Here is a 16,060-nt window from a genome sequence, read left to right on the forward strand (position 1 = left end):
TCTCAACACGCCGTTGTGACTTCTCAGGAAGGTGCAGAGCAGTTTCTATGGAAAATGCCAGGGAATAATCGTAGGCCTAAAAATCCTCTTCTGTGACTACAACTAAGCCATGTTCTCTAGCCAGTGAGTTGGAGACTCTTCTTCCCTGTCTTTTAGTGAGGCTGAGGTTATTCAGAGCAAAGCAGATCAGAGTTTGTTACTCTACTAGCCAGCCACAAACTGCTCCTGTAAAAGTGTGTGTGTGTGTGTGTGCTTGTGGCTGTACTCTGCTAAATGACCAGCTCAAGGAGGAAATGCAGCTGGCATGGCCAACCTCCAGTGCAGGCTTTTCCCACATTCCTTCCTTTTGACCTTCATCCAGCTGCATTCCTTTTAAATATCCTGTTGGAGGCAGACTTCTTGGGGCCACTCTGTCAACACACCTCACAGCAGGTGCCAATTTTTGCATCCTTTTTGTGTCTTTTTTCTCTCTCTTTTGCCAGGGTTATTTGTGAAGTTATCCTCAGGGAATTTCCAACATGAGCTTGTGAGCTCTCCTCTCATTGGTATGAGGAGTGCGTGCTGCAGAGTATTTGAGGTCACAAGGAGGTTGGGAGGAGAGCTAATTAGTGAACCTGACAAATTATTCCAGTAGGAGTATATTTGGCACGTGTGGTTTGGGTGCAGAAGGGGTTTGCATTCTGGTGCTGCGGAGACGAACAGCTCGAGGCACAGGCGAGTGAAGGTTTGGCCCAACAATATTCTTTCTCTAGGATGAGTCTGAGTGAGGCTGACTGTGCTTCAGCCAGTCCATTTCCTTGGAAATGGAGCACGTTGGATAAGGCAGTGAGGATGTTTTTTTTCATACTTTCACTCCAGCAGGGTGGGGCACTTGTGGCCAGGCATTCAGATTTACACAATTCCCACAGGACCCGCCATGTAGCTGCTGCCATTTAGGATCAGTCTCCACGTGCTGGCTGCTTTTGTGGCCTCACTTTTTTTGTTGTAGTAGCTCCAAAATTACAACTTCCACTCTACCTTTGCTTTCTGATCCAAGGGCAGTAGAGCAAGAGAAGGAACTCAGTTGGAACTGCTGTTGGAAGTGCCACGCAAGGAGGTCCTAAAGAGTTCATTGCAAAGCAGCTTGAGCTTTAACCTGCCCTCCTCTCCCATTTCTGAGTGCTTTGGGTAAATGTGGCAAATGGGAGCAGCCATGGGGTGAGGAGGGACTAAAAACCTCTCTACAGACAAGAAACCTGCAATAAACGCACAAAAAATCAGGGTTTTTTTTTTTCCCACATGGAAAATAGTAGATGGTTTTAAGAATTGGTACCAACTGATATTTTGGTCAGATCCAAAACTAAGATCTGACTTTTAGAATTGTCTAGCAAAATCAGTGCAGTTGGAGGGTATGTATGTTTCATCCCCAACAAATATTTTCATGCTTTTCCAAGTGTCTGTCATAGCCTCATCACTCTTTCCCTGTAGCTTTTTGTTGTCTGAATGGGTATCTGGTTACATGTGTTTGTTCAAAATAAACGGGATCACTTCTTACATGGTATGTTTCTGTTTCTCATGTGCAGACTTTGAGTGCTTCAGTTTGTAAGGTTTCCTTTTTTCTGTGTCCCAAAGATTAGCTGTTTGGCTTCTGGGATGAGAGCAAGGGTGGGAGAGTCTTAAGAGGAAATCTCTGCCCAGTGGAAGCTCTTGGTGATAGATCTCCTGAGTACAATTCTGCAGTCCAGCCATATTTTTGCTGTATAGGGTAAATGTTCATGGTTACACCATTGCTTTCTGATGCCTTTTGCTAAGCAGAAGTGCAGATATTTTTCTTTGAGAAGTTTGTATTACAAAGCCTTATGAAATATGACATGAAGTTGGTTTTTATCTTTGAATACATATGACGATTTTAAGATTTTTTTTTTTCCTTTTCTCCTTCCACTAGATGATTTAAAACCCACTAAAAAAATAAAGCAGACCAATGAAAAGACTTGAATGCTAACTTCAATAGAAAGAGCAACACTATTCTTGTAAGACAGTTCTCAGCAGTGTTCAGCTTACTGGTCCTGCTCAGCCTTTCCTTTCCCGCCTGCTCCCTGACCCTCTGTGAAACTAAAATATCCACTTCTAGGACAACCTTCTTCCTAACTTCCTAAAAGTTCTTCCCTCTCTTCTTGTCCTGTTCAAAATATCATCCTTGTATCAGCCAGATCTATTGTTTAGCAGGATCAAAAGCTCTTTTCCTCCTGCCTTATTCCCATTCATATGCAGGATTCCCATCCATATGCAGGGCCCTGAGTGCGCTGCTCTCCAGCAAGAGGTAAAATTTAAATCCCTAAATACAATACTTGGGATAGTAACACCAGCTCTAGATCACCAAAACCCTGGGGTTTATTTAAGTCTGTAGTATCCTAATGAAGTAACTATCCTTGTTTGACAAATAATCAATTATTTGCGAGATGGAGCTAATTGCTGAAAAGCAGCATTGCTTTGGCTCATGTTGTGGAAGCCTAGGAGCCAGGCTGAGGTGTTCCAGTCACAGAAATGCCACAGGCTATGCAACTAATCCTAGTTTTGGTGAAACTTTGAAGGAAAAGACACCAAATTACTGTGATACAGGCAAGCAAATGCAATGGAAGGTGTAGTAAGGAAAGCTGTTGGTGTGATTCCAGTTTGGATTCTAGTAGAGATTCCAAACTCAAACTCTCCTGGTGGCTTGGGCTGGTGATTTAATTTCTCTGTGCCTTAGTTTTGTAGCAGTAGAAGGGGCAAAAAAAAGGAGTTTGTCAGGCAATAATTAGTTGATTACACTGTACTTGGAGGTCTTCAGTGTGAGGGAATAACATTTTGTATTAAATGCTGATGAAGCTTGTTTGTGACCAAAGTTGGAGACGGGGCTAACACCAGCAGTCAACTTTGGAATATCCTGATTAAACTTTTCCCTGTATTTTACCATCATATCATGCAGTAGATCAGGGTCCCAAATCCAAATGCTGAAGTTCTCATTCAGATTTGGACTTTGCCTATTTTTGGTCTGCTTCTGACCACAACTAAATACATTCCCCAAACTGTCCAGTTATTTAAGAAAGTTAAAAAAAAAAAAATCACCAAACAAACAAAAACACATATAAAAGTTTTGTTTAAACAAAGGATGCAGTTAGCAGTGCTAGCCTACAATTCCAAGAGCGTGAACAAATCAGGATGTGATTACTTAAGCAGAATAGGCATAAAAGAGCACTTCTGGATACTTGTTATTGTCCAAAATTATCACTGGAATTCTGATGACTAAGTACAGTCTGCTTATCTCTATTTGAAACAGTGCTGTACAGATTCACTATTTCTAAAGGTCTTCTTTCCATTTCTATATAGATATTCTCCCTTCACATTTTGAAGGTTTGAAGAAGAGGATTGTTTTTCGAGTCACACTAAGTAAACATTAAATGCATGCAGGCTTAAAACTAAAGCATGCATGTTATGTAGCAGCAATAAAAAGTGCTCGGCTTGCACGACTTATGATGCTCAAGCATTGCCTTGTTAAAATGCCAAAAAACCTTTTTCTTTGCATTTTTTTGAAAAGTAAATCTCTTCCTTTGACCTTGCAATACTTAACTTATCCGTTTCTTTGGACAAGTGATATTTATTTTACTGAATGCTCTTATATTACAGATAAGGTGGATGAAATAGTTCCAGTTTCCAAGCCATCAAGAATTGCAGACAATGCAACTGTGGACTCCAGAGTGGCAACTATAAAACAGCGGCCTTCTAGTAGATGTTTTCCCTCAGCTACAGATATGAATGTGAGTGGGAGCCACGAAGCACAGCTTTATTCCTACTAATGTATCTAATTCCTTGATTAAATAATGCCCAGGGAAGAATTGACATGAATACTATAGCACGTATTAAAAATTAAATGCCAGAACTCTGAAATTGCATCATTCAAGTGCAGAATTTAATCTTACAAAACTTTTGCAGGTAAAAAAAATAAACAGTTTTATTGCATTTTGGACGCACTTTTCCATTATCCACCTTAAGCTGTTGCCTTGTCAATAATATCAGCAAATGCCACTTACAGCTGCTGTCCTTTCATGAGTATCTAAACAAAGCCCAGCCTTCCCTTTCTCTCCCCCTCCTCTCCAAAAATACCCCCAGATTTATTATTTTCCATAAGAATATGGAAAGGGGTAATGGATGAGGCGTTATTTCCATGTGGGAGAGACTTTCATGCTTTAATGCCTGTTGGGGTTTCTGTTTGCTCTTTTGTAGTCCATGTATGAGAGACAGGGTATTGCTGTGATGACGCCCACTGTCCCCAGGGAGCCCTCAAGGTCCTTTTCTGGGTATACCTCGGGGTACAATGAGAAGACAAAAATCTATAGGTAAAATGCCTCTCTTGTATGGTTTTGTTCATTAATAGCATACTTTTAGTAACTTTGCTTCTTTCCTAAAGTGTGTTTCTGCAACATTTTTACCCCAGTGAGTGGCTGTTTAATCTTTATACAAAGCTCATGAGAAAATAAGTTTGTGTGTAAGGTGATGTAATTTCCACATTCTGTTTGGCAAGTATGGAATTATTATTTCGTTATTTTCTTTAGAATGTTCCCTCTAACAAAGACCAAAAAGAAAAAAGATCAGTACAAGCCTTTTGCAAAACATTTGGCCAAAATTATTGTTTTTTTCCTTGTTATTGAGGTGAAAGCGTAATAATGCTGTGTAGTTTACTAAGAAATCCTGTTGATCAAATGGACTAAAATTCACCTTTTTTTCTATTTCAAATGATGGCAGTAGATGCTTTTACAACAAAGAAACAAAGAGCAGACCAAATTTGGACATTCTTTGTTCTTGATAGTAATCTTAGCAGTGACTTTTATGAATTTAGAAATGCATTATGTGATGTAAAATTAGCATCCCAGTACTACCCAGTTTTATTTATGTTAAAAGCCATATTTGTAATGATATAATGTCATCTTTGAAATGAACAACGTTATGGGTTTTTTGCCCCAATAGGATCTTCACAGTCCATTTGCCAAATTTCAATTGCTTCTTAAAAATTCATTAGGTTTCTGAGTTGTTTTACTATATGCATTTGTAGAGTGCTGGAAGGAGCAAGGCAAAATCAGCTCCTCTGCTCAGAATATCTTCTCTGTTCAATAGTTTTCAAAGAAAATGTGCTTTTCTACAGCATGATGATACATAATCCACAAACATTTGCTGCGCATTCCGTTTAATTAAAATTCCATAGCATCCTTTTCAATCCTGGCACCTGGGACGTCCAACATGAAAGAATGATTATGGTGGAAATCAACATAAAGGCCTCTTTTGGAATTTTGCATGCTCCTCACGCTGTGGGGAATGCACCCTGGAATTTTGGGTTGGATGGACAAATAGTGGACAGCGTGGGGGATCCTTGTGGATGTTTTTAAATGCACTTTCTGGTTTTTCAGGAATAACGGAGGAAGAGCGGCAGTTTCTGGCCCCTCCTATGCTGAAGTTTACCAGGAGTCTTTCAATGCCTGACACCTCCGAAGATATCCCACCACCACCACAGTCCTTACCTCCCTCACCACCGCCACCTTCTCCCTCTCTGTACAACTCTCCCAAATCCCTGACAGCCCGGAGCTATGGAACGATCAAACCTCCATTTAACCAGAATTCAGGTGCAAAAATCTCTTTGGTTAGGCCCGAGAGCGTGGGGACGATGATAAGGGACAAAGGGATCTATTACCGGCGGGAGCTGGACCGATACTCCCTGGACTCAGAAGACCTGTACAACCGGAGTGCCGCAGCTCAGGCGAATTTCAGGAGCAAGAGGGGCCAGATGCCGGAAAACCCCTATTCCGAGGTTGGGAAGATCGCCAGCAAAGCGGTTTTACGTGCCAGCCAAGCCAGCCAGGCGGAAGGGGATGCTGGTGAAAACAATCCAACGTGGAGGACAGCCCAGAAAAGACCTGCTCTATTTCCAATCCCAACCATCATTGTCAAAGAGCCATCCACCAGCAGCAGCGGGAAAAGCAGCCAAGGGAGCAGCATGGAGATCGATCCTCAGTCTTCAAGAGCAGCCCGGACAGCTCCGGCCCGACGACAGCTTGGGAGTCAGCAGTCCATTCGCAGCAGCCATTGCAGGGGCCGTGAGGGACAGGGAAAAGAGGCTGGAAGCCAGGCGCAATTCCCCAGCCTTCCTCTCCACAGACCTGGGAGATGAGGATGTTGGGTTAACCCCACCAACACCACGGATGAGGCAGTCCAAGTTCACCGAGGAGGCAATGTTCAGCAGTGAGGATGGTTTCAGACAGCTCATGTCGCCATCTCCGATCCCCGCCCCCAGAGAGCCCGAGAAACCTTTTTAACAGCAATGAGCCCAGCAACCAGAGCGACTCAAGGACATTGAATGCTCTGTCCAAAACGAAAGGTACTGACAACAGTACGGTGGCAGCCAAGCCCACGAGTGCTCCAGGCACGGACAGCTATGTCCACCCGGTCACAGGGAAGCTGTTGGATCCAAACTCGCCACTTGCCCCTCGCGCTCTCTGCCAGGGACAGAGCCATGAAAGAGCAGACCACAGCAGATTCCAGGCAAAGGGGATGCTGTCAAAACCGACCTTAACAAACCGCTTTACATCGACACCAAGCTGAGACCCAACATGGAAACTACTTTTCCTGTTACTGCCACTATCACCAGGCAAAATACCCGCGGCCTGTTGAGACGGCAGGAGACCGAGAACAAGTACGAGATGGATGCAGGGAAAGAAAAGAAAGCTGAGGAGAAGAAGAACATGTTGATAAACATCGTGGATACCTCGCAGCAAAAATCAGCTGGCTTGTTGATGGTGCACACAGTGGACACGGCGAAGTCAGATGATATGCCCGAGGATGAGGAGGAAAAGGGAGCTGAGATGGAGCCGAGCCCTGAACACTCCCCGCCGGAGAGGCCGGAGGGCAGCGAGGAAAGCGGAGAGTGAGCTGAGCGTCCCTGCTGCGCCTGAGCCCCCGGCTTCTCCCTGCAAAACCATTGTGGCTGCCAGCTCTGTGGACGACCCCGTCATCCTGCCTTTCCGCATCCCCCCGCCGCCCTGGCCTCAGTGGGACATCGATGAGGAGTTCCTGTTCACTGAGCCTCTGCCCCCTCCATTGGAGTTTGCCAACAGCTTTGACATCCCCGATGACCGCGCGGCGCCCGGCTCGGCGCTGACAGACCTGATGGCGCAGAGGAAGAATGGCACTCCTGCACCCAGCCAGCCAGCAAACTCCTTGGACGGCAAAAAGCAAGCGGGTCTCTCAAACTGTTTGCCCTGCCTCCTTCCTGCCACCCCCTGACAGCTTCGACAACGTCGCCGACTCTGGGATCGAGGAGGTTGACAGTCGGAGCAGCAGTGACCATCACCTAGAGACAACCAGCACTATCTCAACGGTGTCCAGCATCTCTACCTTATCCTCGGAAGGGGGGGAGAACGTGGATACTTGTACAGTCTATGCAGATGGGCAAACATTTCTGGTGGACAAACCCCCAGTACCATCCTAAGCCAAAAATGAAGCCCATAATCAACAAAAGCAATGCACTTTACAAGGATGCGCTGATCGAGGAAACTGTAGACAGCTTTGTGATCCCTCCTCCTGCTCCGCCCCCACCTCCCATCAGTGCCCCGCCCAACCTGGCGAAAGTTGTCCCCCAAAGGACATCCAAGCTATGGGGGGATGTGCCAGAGGTGAAAAGCCCGATTCTCTCAGGCCCCAAGGCTAATGTTATTAGTGAATTGAACTCAATACTCCAGCAAATGAACAGAGAGAAATCCTCAAAGCCAGGGGAGGGATTGGAGTCACCAACTGGAACGAAAACTGCGAGTCTCAGTACAAGGTAAAAGTAATTAACCAAAATCATTTTCTTAAAAAAACTGGATCTTGGTTTTATTTTTTCCTTCCATCCATAGTTTCTCCTGTAAATCACATAGATTAAAGAAGAATGTACTCTGTATTTTGCTTAACAAATAGTCTGTGTCAAACAAGAATTTCTTACACTGTCAACATTTGTGTTGCCTACATGATAGGACAGGAGCTTTCTCAGCCTTCAACTTCAAGGTTTGCACAAACCTTTCAGTTGTTTTGATGTGAATTTTTTAGATTTTTCTTTAATTTTTTTTTCTTTAGTTTCTTTCCTTTAAAAATGGGGTGATAATTCAATTTTTCTTCAGTCCTGTGAAGTATTTTGGCTTCAAACAGGTAATAAGTGTTTTTGCCAAGGGTTGCTTTGCATTCACTGTGTGGTGCCATTTGATTCATGCTGAGACCTCTCCTAATCTACTTCATCATAAACTATTTCAGAGATCTGCTTGTTAAAATAACTTTGCACTGTCCATGTTATTACTAAACCATATCTGTATGGAATGTGGGCATAATATTATGAAATCCACAGTTATTTAAAAAAAGGAAGGTAATTATGTAAGTTTTATTAGGAGACTGAGGCATTTCTTTTTTGCAAAACAACCATGCTGGCTTTGTTTGTTTTTTTTTAAAAAAAAGATGCCACTTAAGACAATTTTATTAGAATTATTCTGGTGGATAATAAATAACTCAGTCTTTGGGAAGCTTCTGTACTTTTCAAGCATGAAGATCATTTGTTTTTAAGGGAAGGGTGTCTCTGCTGATTGTGAAGATTGCCTCATTCAGAAAACAGTGTGATCCACAGCCTCAGCATCACACAGTTAGATATTATTTCCTGCAGGATGGAAGTCATCAAACTGGTGACGGAGAGGCAATTCAATTTTTAGAATTGAGAAATGGGAATAAACACTAAAATTCTGGAATTCCTCTCAATGGTACTTGACTAAACAGAGCAGAAATTGAGTTGGCTCTGCAGAAAAGCCTTCAGACATGAAAAAAATGCACTTTCTTTTTGCTAGATGTTGATCATGTTTCTTGTTAAGCCCCATGAACATGGTCTGTAGCTTCATGGGTATAATATTATTTATCAACTTTTCTTTTTAAACTGAAAAATATTTCCAGGTTACAAGTGGAGATCCCTAGCCATCCCTATTTTATTAGAAAGTTACCAAGGTTACTGTCTGCAATGCCCTGTAAATATGTCAAAGTACTCTCATCTCTGAGAACAAAATGAAAAGTAAAAGTAAATAGAAATACTTTCTTTTTGTGAAAATAGATTTTTAAAGGTATAAAGGGTGGGGGAAACTTGAAAAGTTATAGCCACTTCTGTGGAGAAAAACAAACTTATGTAAGCAGAAGTAACCCCATATGTTACTTTTTAGAGGAAGAGCTGACTTAGTGTTACAGATTTATATTGCTTTTCTTTTGTCCTTGAAGATTTAAATGTTTCTAACTTAGCTATGACAATTACTACACCTTCATCATGGAATACAGAGGCTCAGTTGGGGATGTTGGGGGGAAGCCCACCCGAAGCATTATTTCAATGGGGCTGCAATCCTGCTGTCTTCCCTGAAAAGTAAACCCAAACACTCATCTTTGCAAACTGGAGAGAGGATCCTGGGATGTAGCAGTGCCAAAAAGAGCTAGGAAGGAATAAATGGGATAAGCTGGCGGTGGCAAAGAGCAGCAAAACTCTTGTCTGTCACTTGACTGTGGGATAAAATAACACCTCCACAGCATTCCCTGTGGGAACAGGAGGCTAGAGTGCTGGGATTGGTTTCCTGCTGTTTTCCAAACTGGTGGTGTGATTACTTCTTAATTATGAGCTGGACTGAAACTGCTAAAACCACCAGGAAAAATTGCTAAGGATTTGTTTTTTAAGCAAATAATAATCCAGGAGACAGCAGAAGAGAGCCAGCCATCTACAGACACTGGAAGTGTGTTTGAAAAGGTGTTGCAGGCAGTGTCTTTTCATCTCAATGAGGGTAAGGCAGAGAGGTAGAAATGGAGATGTTCACTTGAGGAATCAGAAGCCCTGTAGTTTTTTTTTCACTTTTACTCCCCCTTTCGCTTTTACTCCCACTTTATCTTTCTAAAAGTTAAATAAATTACAACCTTTCTAGCCCAACTGCACGAACTGACACAGTTTTTTTACAAAGCTGTCAAATATTATGACCAAGGAATACCATCTTGTGGAAATTTCAAGTGTAAAAGCTAATGTTTAAATTTCAAAGGTAAAATTCCTGGAGTTCCTTGGTATTTTTTCCCCCCTAAATACTCTAAAGTTTATGACAACCAATTGTTGAGCTTGCAGCCCCTCCCTGTGAGGTAGCATCAGAAAGGGACCAATGAATTCTGGCTCACAAAAAGCAGAGATTCTGATAAATTAAAGAACAACTCATTAGCTGTCGTTAGTGAACCGTTAGTGAACAGAGCAGTGATAATAAATGAGCCTGTTCCTATCCTTCAGCCAAGGAAAGGGATTGGGAAGTGTTATAAATAGGAACCGCGCTCACAGGCTCGCTTGGGCGGTGTTTGCAGCACAGGCAGCCTGATGAAATTAAAAATATCAATCTGTTTATGGGGCCATACATGAAATTACGGACTAGATTGGAATCCTAAATCCCACTAGGAATTCTCTTTGCACAGACAGTAGATGCAAAACTGAGGTTCACTCAAGGCAATTGCCCTGTTAGGGTGGCACAGGGGTGAATCAAACTACAGATAGTTGGGTAATGGCAGGCTGCAAAAACACCTTCTTTGTGTATTTTTGATAAATGAGGATTAGGAAGAGATCATTCCATGTTCCTGAACAACATATCTCAATTATTACATTAAAGCCACCTAAACTTGCTTTTATTCCTGCACCTTGGTTTAGCAATCATTTTCCCTGGTGTATTTATAGTTTTCCCGTGGTTCTTATGGAGACACTGAGCTCAGGATTTTTAAATAGAGCATGGAAATGCTTGGCTGGAAACCATCTGCTCCTCAGTGGCAGTGACCAGCCCATGGGACTGGAAAAAGGAGCCCAGTAGAGAAGGGAAAGGAAGAAGTGAGAGGATGCACTTGCTTATTTTCTACTAATTAAAGTGTAATTAAAGGGTTTGATCACAAGGTATGGGAAGAGAGCTCCAGATCCCACCCCAGTTTTGGCCTTTACTTTACTTTAAGGAATTATGGCATTATGACCACATATTTGCCATGTGGTGACAGAGGTTTTTAATCTGGTTTATCCATGTCTCCACGATGCCGTAAATACAGCAGTGCTGTAAGTCCACTTGAGAGGCCCCTGGTTTATATAGGGAGCTGATGTAAGAACTGGGAGAAGAGCAGAGCAGGGCTTTCCCTGGGAGAGAGGAGTGTTTGTTCTGTCTGTGACCCGGCAGTCGCGTAGCAACACGTCCATCAGGTGCCAGCCCCTGGAATCCAGGGATTAAGGTTGTGTGGCTGAGGAAGGATAAATCCAGGGGCTGCCAGGGACAGACAGCTCAACCCCATGGAACACAGCACCCCTCCCTCCGTGCCTCTGGATCACTGCTAAGGAATAATGAACAGCAGCTCCTGCTGCTCTCCACCAGCACTGCATCAAAATGATCCATAACTTTGCCAGAGGGAGAAACACCCCAGGTTTTCTGTGCTTGTCCAGCGGTGTTTGCACAATCCCATGGCTTCTGGGGTGCATTGGCATCACTGCTGGTGGTGGGAAATACTTGGGATAAATGTGGGAGTAATGGATGATGCTGTGGAATTGAGTCCTCTAGGAAGAATAACCTGCACTGTGCTGGAATAACAAGTTTTAAAAGTGAAACTGGTTTTGGCCATCAATGAATTAGTTTTTCCATGAGTATCTGGAAAAGTTCCTTTCATTTTTCCACAAACAGGTAAGGCAGATCAGAACTTAGTAGTGGGTCCTTTATAGGGAATGATCCTACATTTGGTTTATCATAAGGGATGTCTGGGTTTGGCAGAGGATGAAATAAATGCCTAGATTTTTCACTTGCTGCTCTCCCATTAGACTCATTTCACGTTAACTGTTTGCCAGCCGATTTCACAGTACTGCTTGCTTTGTCAGTGATTTCTGCAGTGTTTCAGTCATTCCATTTTGTCATTTTTATTTGCTGTCATGACTGCTGTTGTCAGAGGAGGGCCATGCTGAAGTGCCATGAAGTAAGTGCCAACCATAAAGCGTGGACTATTCTATATTGTACATTCTGCTGCTTCTTAATTCTCACTCATTGTTATTGCATTTCAGTGACTTTGGTGGTGACTGTGTTTCTCACAGGGCAGTGTGGATTAGATCATCCTAATCCAGAAATGGTAGCCATCCCAAAATGTGACCTAGAATGTCATCTCAAGGTGAAATAAGAGCCACATTCATCAGAGGAGTACTCGAAGTTATGTTGGTAACATGAGCACATAAAACCAGATTCCTGAATGTGTCTGAGCACCTAAACAATGGGCAGGAATCTCAGATATGGCCAGATTCTGCCAGATTTTGGGAGGTGGAGGGGTGGGGAGGGATGATCAACACAGTTTTACGTACCTGTGTGAGGCTAAAAGTAAGACAAACCAGCCCATGTGGTTGTCTTTTTGCCTTGAAAGCTTTGGGGCTCCCCCAGTTCTCCTTCCTGCTTCCCTTTTCCCTGCAGTCATGCAAGCAGAGAGGGGTTAGGCTTCCTCCTGACCCAGCACCATCCCCTTCCCTCTGCTTTCCAGACATTTTACATGGAAACTCCTGCCCCTGCACAGACAGACTCCCACAGACCTTCATGATTGTTCCTCACTGGCAGCAGACACCGAGCATCTCTCAATTCTTCTCCCCAAAATAACAGCGTTGTGAGGAGCTCTGGATCCTGCCAGTCATCACGTCAGCCCTTGTTCTTTGCCTGCCCCCAAAACAGACAGTCTTGGCTTACTTTCCTGCTGTGCAATTTGCTTCTGACAACAAAGTAAAATTATTAAGCGGTGAAGGCAAAGTTTGGGGTTTGTATGGCCTCCAAGGTCTGTAAGAATTTAATTTCTTGCAGTACCCCTATACAGGCGCTCCACTTGTTGCTCCTCTTGGTTTTTAAGGAGTTTTCCTTTGATACAATGGAAAAGCTGTGTCAGAACGAGCAAGTCTTCTGGAAAGTTCTAGGGTAAAATAGCTCCCAGAAGCTGAGAATTATGTGGGGTTTTTATTTTTCCATGGGAGCTGCTGCACTGATTTCCTTCTGATACTAAGTTAACAGTAAATTTGAATCTTGCAAATATTTAAAATTTAAAATAATTTCTTGCCTACAAGCTGTGCTGATGGCTTTTATTCTTGGAGGCCACATGGTTGTGATATATAGGTTATATATTTTGATTTTAATATGAGGCAACATAATGGGTATTGCAATCAGTGCAGGCTCACAGCAGCAAATGTTTATAAATTACCACCATATGCTGATTTGAATAGAGCAAATTTTATTTAAAATAATTACGGGACTTTTCACCTTTTTTTTAAATGAAATTTGGGGTTTGGCAGGTTTAATACGAATTTAACATCTTTAGGATAACAGATGATCAAATAAGGCATAAGAAATTGCTCTTATTAAAAATCTGGAAACCCCATAACAAAACAAACCGTGCCTGCTCTCCAGCTGGAATGTGCTTGCTCCTTATTGACCAGGGTAGCAATCAACCATAAAATGCAAGACAGATGATGGTTTCAAGGCTTGTGTCTGCACCCCAGATCGTATGGAAGATGTCATAAATTACAATTTAGGATGCACAGGAGTTACATAAATACCCTTGTGTTTTTCCCTTGGATTGTAATTAAAGTGCAGCGTGGAAGAATGTTGATAATGGCAAGGTGGAAAAGAGGGAAAAGAACATGGGAAAATAATCTTGGAGTGAAAGGCATGGAACTGTAACTGGAAGTGCTTCAGCAGACTTCCCTGAGCTTCTCCAGGGCTGTGCCTGTGACACAAGAGCTGAGCACTCACATGGCTGAGCTGGTGTTGAAATCTCTGCAACCAGATAAAATTTTAAAAAAGATCTTATCACTATCCCAGAGTTTCATTTTAATAATCAGCAGCCCTGAACTCTGACTTGGAAAAAGCAAGATGCTCTCCAACCTCCTGCTGCAGTTTGCAGCTGTGTGAAGCCAATGCTTTGATCCAGGCTGACAGGAAGCAAAGGACCAGGATGCTTGGGATGCTTTGCTTACCCTGAGTATTCCTGCTCATGGGGCTTGGAAAGTTAGGGAACACAAGCCAAGGAATACTTCAAATGAGAGCACAGGGTTTACTTTTGGGGGTTTGTTTCACCGTCCTAATGTCCTTTATGTAAGGAAGAGTGACAGTAATTTCCTGAACTAGGCTGGGCAGGGAGTCTTTAAGAGAGCAGTCTGGAGGAGAAGCAGCAATGGTGAATTGCAAAGCACTGAGCCTGGAGCTGTCAGTCAAGCAGTAGAAATTATCTTTCATCACCTGAAATAAAAGAAGGTGGATTTTCATCATCCATTTGATCTTGTCACTATAGGTGTAAATACAAAACCTTAATTTCTAGTATTTGCAAGACAGGAAAGTGAAGTAGAAGGGTGATTGCAGCAAAGATCAGGGATTCATTTCCCTATTTATGCAAAGCTCATTCTTGCCATCACTACCCCAGCCTTTTTCAAAGCAGGCTTTCTGTTGGTTTTAAATTATATCATGCCTCAGTAATGAGCGTGAGACCCCTAATGCTGAGGTAAAGGAAATGGAAACAACTTGCTCCCCTTGGTTGGGAGAATGTAATAGTCTCTTGCCACAGACTTTTTATTTGTAAGAATGCTTAGCTCCATCCCTGGAAGACAATGAGAGCCATTAGGCACCAAAACATCACAGGAAACCCTCAGAACCTTGCCAAAGTGCTTCCTTTCTTTGTTAAATTACAAAGCCATAAGTGCTGGAAGCATTGTTCCTACTGGGTTTTAAGTGAAGTACCAATCTTCCAAAGAGATCCCCCTGTTCCCATTGAAGTACATGGAGCAGCCTGTGGGAAATCAGTGGAAATGTCGGTGTGAATTAGATGTGTGTTCTCCCAGAAGTTATTCTTGGTGCTCTTCTCCTGACAGGGAGCTTTATTGGAATGGGACCTGCTGAGACAGGAGCAGGAACGTCAGTGTGGCAGAGCTGCTCTTCCCTGGGCTGTGGCTTGGTGGTGAAGTGCCAAAGCCCCAGGGGTGATTCAGGGAACACTCTCAGGGCTCTCTGAAGCCAGCAACCAGCCAGAGAATCACTGTCAGCAACGCAGAGCTGCAGTGGGGGAGAAAGGGATGAATAACCTGTTTGTTAGCACTGCCCCATACTGCCATTACCCTGCTTTTTCTTCAGCTCCTTGAGATCTTTTCTGCACAGCAGTGAATCTGCTGGATTAATGGAAGCATTTCTGCCTGACATCCTGCACCCAAGCCATTCTCAGTTCTGCCCAGGCAGGCCAGGCCAGGCCTGGGGACAGTGTGGCACTCAGAAACAGAGGGCTTCTGCAGGGTCTGTGCTGAAAATCTCAGTACAGCATCAGCAACGTCATCCTCTGGACTCCATGGCATTGCTTCCAGGATAAATAAACCCTTCCTTTGGTCTGCAAGTGCTTTGAATTGGTTGTCTGAAGGTTCTCCCAGTTGGCAGGTTATTTCTGAAGTGAGGAACATTGGAGCTCCAGGCACTGAAGGGCTCTGTGGAGCGCCCTGAAGTGCACGCGCTGCTCTTCCCATGCGAGTAGGGCTGTGGGGTCAAGTCTTTGATGACATGAACAGACCCAAACCTTCTAAATTTGCTTCTGTAGCCAGCAGGCAGAAGCAGAGGGTTGTGCTCCTTCACCCACCCTGTCAAGCTGGGCATCAGAGCAAGCCTCTCAGCGAGGTTCATGCCTACTTCGTTTGTAATCTGAAACTCATCTTCTTTAGGCAGAACTTGATCCCAGCTACATCACCTCCAGTCATGCACAGGAACAAGAATTTTGTCTCCTTAATTTTGTAGTGAAACTGCCAAAGTATAACTTCTCTGTGGAAGGAAATAGACACTGAGATGTTTTAGGGACCTTAGAAGGACTGTTTTATGTTTAAAGCATGGCTAGAAAGGGAAATAAGAACACTTTTTCTATAAACAAATAGTACTACAAATATTCTGCAAAATTCACTGTCTGAATTTCAAAGATCCAAAATCAGTGCTCCTGCAACTTTCCACAACTACTAATATTAGCT

The 16,060-nt window shown here is 43.3% G+C and overlaps 1 protein-coding gene across 1 annotated transcript in view; it reads left to right on the forward strand.

Annotated features, from left to right (window-relative positions):
* Positions 1 to 7,832, forward strand: part of LOC116997458 (SH3 and multiple ankyrin repeat domains protein 2-like) — a 267,147-nt gene extending 259,315 nt beyond the window's left edge. Inside the window, 15 exon segments of the mRNA XM_033062189.1 lie at positions 3,349 to 3,408; positions 3,646 to 3,776; positions 4,243 to 4,284; positions 4,286 to 4,355; positions 5,421 to 5,845; positions 5,847 to 5,888; positions 5,890 to 5,934; positions 5,936 to 6,016; positions 6,018 to 6,302; positions 6,304 to 6,492; positions 6,494 to 6,535; positions 6,537 to 6,908; positions 6,910 to 7,263; positions 7,265 to 7,489; positions 7,491 to 7,832. Coding sequence (XP_032918080.1) covers positions 3,349 to 3,408; positions 3,646 to 3,776; positions 4,243 to 4,284; positions 4,286 to 4,355; positions 5,421 to 5,845; positions 5,847 to 5,888; positions 5,890 to 5,934; positions 5,936 to 6,016; positions 6,018 to 6,302; positions 6,304 to 6,492; positions 6,494 to 6,535; positions 6,537 to 6,908; positions 6,910 to 7,263; positions 7,265 to 7,489; positions 7,491 to 7,832 — 2,705 coding nt within the window.
* The last annotated feature ends 8,228 nt before the right edge of the window (positions 7,833 to 16,060 follow it).

The sequence above is a fragment of the Catharus ustulatus genome, chromosome 6, assembly GCF_009819885.2.
Source record: "Catharus ustulatus isolate bCatUst1 chromosome 6, bCatUst1.pri.v2, whole genome shotgun sequence".
Lineage (NCBI taxonomy): Eukaryota > Metazoa > Chordata > Aves > Passeriformes > Turdidae > Catharus > Catharus ustulatus.